The 9,115-nt window shown below is 40.4% G+C and overlaps 1 protein-coding gene across 2 annotated transcripts in view; it reads left to right on the forward strand.

The window, feature by feature from the left end:
- ANO10 (anoctamin 10) overlaps positions 1 to 2,814 on the forward strand; it is a 91,703-nt gene extending 88,889 nt beyond the window's left edge. For both annotated transcript variants that reach the window (XM_028749716.2, XM_028749715.2), the window contains exon 13: positions 2,028 to 2,814. In XM_028749716.2, coding sequence (XP_028605549.2) covers positions 2,028 to 2,072 — 45 coding nt within the window. In that variant the 3' untranslated portion in view covers positions 2,073 to 2,814. The remainder of the gene's footprint in view (positions 1 to 2,027) is intronic.
- The last annotated feature ends 6,301 nt before the right edge of the window (positions 2,815 to 9,115 follow it).

Raw genomic sequence — 9,115 nt, forward strand, 5'->3', positions numbered from 1 at the left:
CTCGGCCGAGTATTCATTTTCTCAGCTGAAGTATATTAAAAATCCCAACCGAGCAACTCTGCAACAAGGCAGGCAGGATGCCTTATCTCGACTAAGTATTGTATATAAGCAGATGCATTACGTAAGATTAGTTTTGAGGATCCGATCAAAGACTTTGCAGTTAGAAAAAAAATAGGAGAAAGAAATTCAAATATAAATCAAGTGGAAGTATACAAAAATAAACATCATTTTCCAACTTTCCGGAAGAATAAGAACTCAAGATAACAAACTTTTTGTAAAAGAATGGAAATGGTTTATTGAATATTTACAGATAAATTGCAGACAGATAAAAACATTAGCAGGATTATTGTAATAACCTGCAGTTTCGTAAGAGTATATATTTACAGTAGATACTTAAATGAGCAAGTGAAATGAATTTGGATATGCAGAAGATATTAAATAATAAATGTAAGGAACTGCAGAAAGAGGGGGAAGGAAGTCAAATTATGAAATTGATTGTAAACAAATGAAATGTATAAATTTGAAAATAATGAATGGATAAATAAATAAATAAATAAATAAATAAATACTTTGTACAAAAAGACTGCCCATCCATTAAAAATAATATAGCCTACGATATCACCTTTACCACATGTGTGCCCATTCAGCCACTTCAATTAACAGAATTGGCACTACAACAGAGGCCACTTAAAATACCTTTTCCGCATTTGTAAGAACTCTGTTTAGTGTGGCAGCGACTAAACTTTGGAACTCCTCGCCTTTTGAGATCAAGCTGGCACCTTCACTGTATTCTTTTTGGTGCCCTCTGAAAGCATTCTTCTTTAGACACTTAGAAGGTCGAGGTAATGTTAATCTGTTTTGGTATTTTAACTTTTGTACGTTTTAAAGTATAGATGTGAATTTTTCTTGATTTTGCTGCTTTGTCATTTGTTATCTGCTTTGAGGATTTTTATAGTCAATTATTTACAAAATTCACAATCATTTGTTTAATAAATGAAGAATTATAAAACACTTTACACGGTTTCCAAGATTTGTTCTGCATATAGTGAGCACAGCAGAACAGAACACCTCTTCTGATTCTACATTTCCCATAAACTGCAGCACAATAACTTGAGCAAATTGCTCTAGGATCAACGATTTAGTCCAAGTCTGATGGGTCATGAATTCAATAGTACTTTGTATTCTGCCTTTTTCTGATAGTTTTACTATTAATTAATGTAGCCGTGGCTGCTGCTGCTTCTTTTTTAAAGGCTAACTAAATGGAGCAGCAAAGCTGCCTAAAGGAGAATTTGAATGCCATCATTCAGCTCTGGAGATTTCTGTTAACAGGGATCGCACAACATTGTGCAACAGGAACTGAATTAAACTTGTTAATAGTTGATCTGGAAGTGTAGCTTCATCGTGTTGTCATTTTGAATATATTTTACATTTGAAAGATATACGGAAAGCGTCCAGTGGTTTGCTGGAGCCATGGCCCTTCCTTCTGCCCGAATCACTTTCCTTGCCATTTCAGAAGCACAGCACAGAACTGTCCTTTACAGCAACAAACATAACAAAACAGTTCTGTCGCCCCATAATTTGGTGCTGGTTTTGAATATATAAAATCCCAGATCAGACTCAGTGCACTCTTTCTTTCTTGCCAATTAATTTTTATTGCTTTTCAAAAAACTTAACAAATTAACATCAAATTATTTCAAATTTAATACAAATTTAAAAGTTGATTTCCCATCCCGCTACACTGATGTTCCCTTCCTTACTTGCTGCTCAACGTTGCATACATTTCTTAACTCCATTGCAAATAACCTCCCTGTAACCTCACTTTTCGCGGTAAGGGAACTTCCAGAAGGCCCTCGGAGCTGGACCTTAGTGTAGATGCTCCTTCAGGTATACAGGACTGAGGCTGTTTAGGGCTTTAAAGGTCAGCACCAACACTTTGAATTGATCAACTGGATGGCGTTCATTCAAACCTTCATGCCTACTGTGTTTGCTTAACTCCCCTCATTTTTCTGCCTTCTTTTTTCTTTCAGCAAATGAAGTTGGTGGCAGAGTCCCTGAAAGAAAAAGCAAACTAGGATGCTAAACTGAGCAGCTGTGGAAAGATAAAGACTACACGAGAATTAACAGCCAGACATGCATGGTATTTGTACTACGTTCTAGCACTCCGTAATATAGCATTACCTATCCTTATTCACCACTAAAAGTCTCATTGAAAGAATATGATTATTTATTTCCCCCCTTCACATACGCTGCCTGTGCCAGCTCTGGTTTACCATCTAAATAGCACCAATGTGAGGCAGCAATACTTAATGCACAGCTTCATATCCCCCAAAGCAGTTGAGCAATTGCATCCTTCTGCTAGAATATCTAGTCATCATTATTTTCTGTAAGCGGCTTATTAGATGGTTCCCAGCATTTATGAAGGAATTAATCCAAGTCTTGTTTACTGTAAAATGTGATGTATAAATCTGTCCTATAGGACCAATCCAGCCCAAGGTTTTGGATCCTTTTCAAGAAAAAAAAAAGTGTACTGTAAAATGTATGAGACTGAGTATTACAATATTTTAAGCTTAAAACCTGTGCCTTGTCAAGTTATTAATTTTAAGGAGCTGGGCAGGGGAAAATTCAGCATGCAGCGAAGCTCACTCAACGTGATGCATCCTCACTGAGATGTACAAATTTAACCCTGCTTGTATATTCTTTCTGCTCATCATTCACTTCCATTTTGCCGGGTCATGAGATATAGGCTGTATTATACGATGGTTTTATCTGACCAGCAGGAGAGCCATTAAAAATATCTAATCATTGTGCATCTAATTTTTCCTGTGTGTACCAAGATCTTTCTTTGTGGCTTTCAGGCTTTCAAATTTGAGAACTTTTAACCCAAGATCCTCTCATGGACATGGCATGAGGCCAGCGATTGTTTTCTAGTGCGTAGGTGTGGCCTGCCCTAGAGGCGAAACTTCCTTCTCTGGAAAACCTTTTGAAGTCTAGATAAGACTCTAGTTCAATGCTGTAGCTGCTAAGACTGTTGGACATATTATATAGTAACATCTGGTATTAAGAATGGTGCAGATCAAAGTCCAGCATGCACACCAACTTTCTCCTAGCACTGCGGTCACAACCCAGACAGAAGTAAATTGTCTGGGTTCAGGGCTTGTTTATTGTTTTACAATGGAGTAGTCACACAGCTTGTTTACTGGGACTAACTAAACAGCAGTTGGGAAATCATTTTTGATAGCTCAACCTCTTTTGTTTTGCAGATGCATTGAACCACAAGGTGTTACTTTTGTTACTTCCAGCCAGGAACACAGTGGGGTCTGCCCCTCCATAATAACCTAGGCGCCTTCATCAGATGTTCAGCTTTAATTAAACAGATGCAACCAATATTTCTACAGACATACATAATTTTATTTGTATGCCTCCTTTTTACCATTCTCAGGGAGGCTTACAACACGAAACAAATGCATAGCTGCAACATAACAAAAGCAGCCATAAACAATATTTAAAAAAATACACAACCCAGTATTTCTGCCCAATTGCTTTCCAGAAAGGAAACCTGCTTTTGCCATCTGGTGTTCTGACCAAACATAGGATGACCAGCAACCCTGAGGCACTTCTATAACTTTTAGAGTAGTTAAATGCAACTATCTGCCAGCTGAGCCAAACTAAATGGTCATACTTCCACCATTCCGGCACTTCTGTTGACCTCTAGGCTTTGCCTCACTTGTACTGCTAGTTTTGTTGTCGTTTAGTCGTGTCCAACTCTTCGTGACCCCATGGACCAGAGCACGCCAGGCACTCCTGTCTTCCACTGCCTCCCGCAGTTTGGTCAGACTCATGTTCGTAGCTTCGAGAACACTGTCCAACCATCTTGTCCTCTGTCGTCCCCTTCTCCTTGCGCCCTCCATCTTTCCCAACATCAGGTTCTTTTCCAGGGAGTCTTCTCTTCTCATGAGGTGGCCAAAGTATTGGAGCCTCAGGTTCAGGATCTGTCCTTCCAGTGAGCACTCAGGGCTGATTTCCTTAAGAATGGATAGGTTTGATCTTCTTGCAGTCCATGGACTCTCAAGAGTCTCCTCCAGCACCAGTACTGCTAGTTAAAATGAGCCTAATAAAGCCGGTTGAAGAGGGTGTTTAACATGCTGTGCAGTTGCACTAAATAATAATAATAATAATAATAATAATAATAATAATAATAATATAAAAATAAAAATAAAAAATTTCAGTATTCAGTATTCCAGCATTCAGTGTATTGTAGTCCAAAGTCATCCTAGATAGCTCAGTTGGTTAGAGCATGGTGCTGATAACGGCAAGGTTGCAGGTATGGGACAGCTGTGTATTCCTGCATTGCAGGGGTTGGACTAGATGATCCTCAGGGTCCCTTCCAACTCTGCAACTCTTTGATTCAACCATGAGAGAACAGAAAGTGGCCTTTCATGGTATTTGAGAATTGCCCTTCCTTACAGCCAAGCAACTTTTCTCAATCGTGGTTCTGTGGTAAACTTTGAAGGGCAAGAGCTCAGCAGAACATGCCCCCTGGCCATTCCGCCATAGTGTGTGTCCACCCCCATTCCTAAAAAGAGCAAGAGAGCTACGTTGCATCATTATAGAGAGAAAATCAGCCATATGTATGCAGCATTCTGCCCAATTTATTAGGATCAGCTGGCAGGCTGCGGAAAAACAAACCGACATGGGGCAGTGGAATGGTTAGCATGTAGGGTTTTAGCCTGGGAGACTTGGGCTCACTTCCCTGAAATCTTCTGGCTGCATCCAACTTGGGAACCCATTAAACTTTAGATACGTATCTGCAGGCGGCTGAAACACAGCTCCGAGCTTTAATTAGGTAAAAAGACACGAATCCAACTTGCAAAGTAGCACTGAAGACTTTTGCCGCCCAAGGCAAAGGGCGAGAGGGCATCTTCCCTTCCCCATCCACTAACAGAAGCTGCCTAGACTAGCAGTTAATACATCGGCCCCGGTGATGATGGGATACTTTGGCAGCCATGTAATTGGTACATAAATGAAAAAGTGTCCCCCAGTGAAGCAGCAAACTATGCAAGTACAGAGCGTTAGACTAATAGTTTGAAGTAGGAACCCATCAATGAAAAGTACTGCCTACCCGCCATGTCATTATTTTGCTCATTCTGTTTTCCCCTGCCATCACAAAAAACAGTAAAACTTGGAAGCCCCATTTCTACCTCATTCACTTGCCAGAGCAGATGAAAGAAAGGCCCAGATCTGTGGTTCCTTCACATTCCTCCTCCACTATATCACTGGTCAGGAAGCATTATCTCCCTGGTAAAATTGTGTGTAGCAAGCAAATAATACTACATTTAGACATGATACACTGTGCGGAAAAGAGAAACCTCCTTTATAATGTCCTCTACATTTGTGCTTTCAAAAGAAAACTTAATATAAACCGTATTTTCTTCTTGCAATCAATGCATGATTCAGAGTTACACATCTGGAGGGGGCTGGATAAAACAAGGTCAAATTTAGCAGAAGTTAATACGTAAGGGCAGCGCAAATCCATATATGCCCACTTTAAAGCTTAAGCAGAGGTCAAAGGAGCAAATACATTAGGATAATATTACGCAAGCTGAAATTATGAGAAATGCACATGGACAGGAAATCGGGAACCTGATCAATCACCTTGACATAAATTCAACTTGGTCCATTTCAGTGGAGCGTTATGCATCATCAGAAATACAATTGGTTGCATTTTCTACAATCTGAACACAGGCACAATTAGTTCTGTGGCTTGCATGTTTTTGAAAATGTGAATAGCCACAGCAGTGATAATTATTGTGATAATTAACAATGTGATAATTATTGGGGTGGCAGGGGGAAGAAAGTTTAACCTTTTCCTTGCCGGTTGTGTAGCCCTGATGGAAAACACAAGTTTGAAGCTATTTGCATTCAAAAGAAACTCCTAGTGGGTGCTAGCATGGGATTTCCTCCTGAAACCATAATGGACCTACCACAAGGAATGTCAACATGGTGCCTTGAAGAAGTTGTTGATCCCATCAGCTTCCGTAAGCATACCCAAGGATCAGGAATGAAGGCAGCTGTAGATCGCCAAAACCATGTTGGCTATCCGTGACAAATTCAGGAGGACTGCAACAGGGGAGGAGCAGGAGAGGAAAGGATTAAACTCCCTTTCCCTGTGTCAAGGGCCAGGAGTCAACTTTGCCTGCTGAACAGCAGCCTGAAGGGGGAGAAGGCAGAGTGACTCCACCTGCAGCTGATCAGCCTTCAAGGACTCAGAGGAGAAGGCACTGATGAGAACCAACTGGCTTCAGCCTTCTTAAGCAGAGCTTCCAGCAGCAGTCAGACGCTGGCAACAATGCTTGTGTTTCTGGCCTGATCTTGCTGCTTCCTGCTCGTCTTGACCCCAAGATCATCGGATTCCCTGACCCCTGGACCATTAGACCACATGGATTGCTGTTCACCCGCTCCTAGGACTGGACCTGACTTTGGATGCTGACTCTGTCTCCAGGCAAGAACACCTCAGAGACTCTTCTGGTTGGCTGGCCTCCAGCTCCTCTGAGCTCTGCAATCCTGGTACATTTTGGCCCTTTCTTCAGCAGTTGCATTTTGAGATAAATGCATGCGCGCGCACACACTTCCCCACATACTCACTTTCAGTTGTTGGTTTTATCTTCAGGGTGCAGAAGAGAAGCAGCCCCTAATTTTGAGGCACCACCCCCATTCCATCTTCAGTGGAAAACCCTTTTGACTTTTCCTTTCCCCGAGGCCACCTGCCTAATCTGCAATATTTCACTTTTGTATCTAAAACCCAACTTAATGCAAAACATTGTATTGTTATGTTCTACAATGATAGGATTTTTGTTTTCCAAGGAGCTTGTTATTTTAACCAAGGCAGGGGAGACGGTTGGGATGGCAGTATAAAAACAAGTTAACTGTTGATATTTAAGCTTAAAGTTCCCAGTGAATCCTAACCATATATGAGCAATCTCTCTCATACACTGGTGTAATCAGGTTACAAGGTAGAACTGGCGATCGTAATGCCATAGCAGCAATGGTTACAGTCCTTTATATACAGTGGTACCTCTGTTTTTGAACATAATCTGTTCTGGAAGACTGTTTGAGTTCCGAATCATTCAAAAACTCAATATGGAAGCCTCAAAACAGAAGCCACGTTTCATGTTAGACTTCCGAGGCGCGTTCGAAAACCGAAGCATTTACTTCCGGGTTTACGGCATTCGAAAACCGAGATGTTCATCAACAGAGACGTTTGAAAACCGAGATGCCACTGTATATACATGCAAATTTATGTATATCGGCCACTTGGATTCATTAAAACAATTGGGGGGGGGTCACATTGAAAAGAGGAAGTGGAGACCAGAGTAAAAAAGCCAATGACCTAGAGATATATGAAAAAAATGGCATTTTTACCCTTCTCCATGATTGTAGCTAGCACTGATAGAAGGCAAAACAGTGAATATTGAGGAGTGGGGGTTTTTTTTGGGGGGGGGGTTCATTCATGCATTTTAAACAGCCTCAGGATTGGGAGGGGGGGATCTTTAGCAGCAGCCAGAAGCATATCCATGCTTGCAGAATATAAGATATAGTAATATTAGCTGTCAATTTATTGATTAAGCCCACAGACTTCACATTAAAATATTATACACTGTACAGAAACAGAATACAAATTCATCAAATATCTGTTAGCAGCCAGGAAAACATGACATTGATTTTCACTGGTGGCTTCATTACTCTCAACACGAATTTAGCTAGTTTGTGTCATAGACTTTATATTCAAAGGTGGTGAAAAATAACATTCAGAGTTATAGTAGCCAGGATACCAAATTACTAATAGATTATTTGATTAAATTGTGTTGTGTTTTGTAGAATGCAATTTTGTGTGTTTGTGTGTGAGGTCTGTTGACTGGATTAATGAACTGATTCATATCAACTATTTTGCCCCAATGTTCATCTGCACATAGAATTTTCAAGGGGACTGACAGAAATTACATGAATCTAGAGCTTTCATGGGAGTTTTTCCTGGAAAGAGCCCTTTACCAGAGGCCATTTTATGAAAAAGCATTTTAAAGCAGCATCTCTTCAGCTGGTGAAGCTGCGCTGAATATTTTATTCTAAGCCATTTCAGATGACTTGACCCAGGGGCAGGGAAGCAGAGAGAGAGAGACGCAAACTCTGTGTGCAGTTCTCACCTGTATGCAGAGAGTAGTTTTGGACTGTAGTCAAATCTGGATTGCAAGCCCAAAGGCGGAAAATTGCAGTATGGTTTGAGGCAGCTAACAGACTACTTAGCATCCTTCCAAGCTCTTTCCTAATAAAGTAAATTTGTTTCTGTTAACTCTGGACTGGCAGGTGGTTTCAAAAAGGTTGTGATCAAAGAAACTTTGATTAATCCATGATACCCAGCCCTTTTATTTTCAAATATAAGGACGGGTGTGTGTGTGGAAGAGATGGGACTTGCAGACACCTCAGGATGTCAAATTTGTTGCTCTTCTGACCACGTCTAAGTGCCCCCACAACCTGACCAAGTCAGATAAAGTTGAGTATTTTATATTGTCAATTAGCTGTTTTCTTCAGGCTTGTCTTATGAATGATTGAGTTTAAAAAGTTAAATTTTAAATTCCTGCTATTCCATTTCTATAAAGAATTTTCATTTCTAACCTTAAATGATGAATAAATCTTATGTTTTTATTTCATTTTTTGTGGCATTCATCCTAAACAAATGTGAAGTCCTATCGTCTGGAGCCTTGGGTGAATTGCTAGCAAATTCAATGCTGTCATACCCTGTTTCCAAGGAAGGTAGTATACGGAGTATAGTCATCCAATTAGCACCTCCCCCAAATTTTTGCATTTTAAAATATGGGCTTTGGAGCCTTTTTTTTTAAGGGGAGCGAGAGTCCACAAACACACCCGTACAGATTTTCTCCTTCCAGTAGTCTCATCAAAACTTTTTTTTCAAGTTACAAAACACAATGACTAACACCCAAAGAACAAGACACTTCCTGTTCACATGAGTGGTAGATACAAGAGCTAGCGTGAGTGTGTCTCATGCTTTTTGGAAAACTTCAGAAGTTGCCATATTTTTTCCTGCACGTGTACAGTTTCCAAT

This window comes from Podarcis muralis, chromosome 12 (assembly GCF_964188315.1).
Source record: "Podarcis muralis chromosome 12, rPodMur119.hap1.1, whole genome shotgun sequence".
Lineage (NCBI taxonomy): Eukaryota > Metazoa > Chordata > Lepidosauria > Squamata > Lacertidae > Podarcis > Podarcis muralis.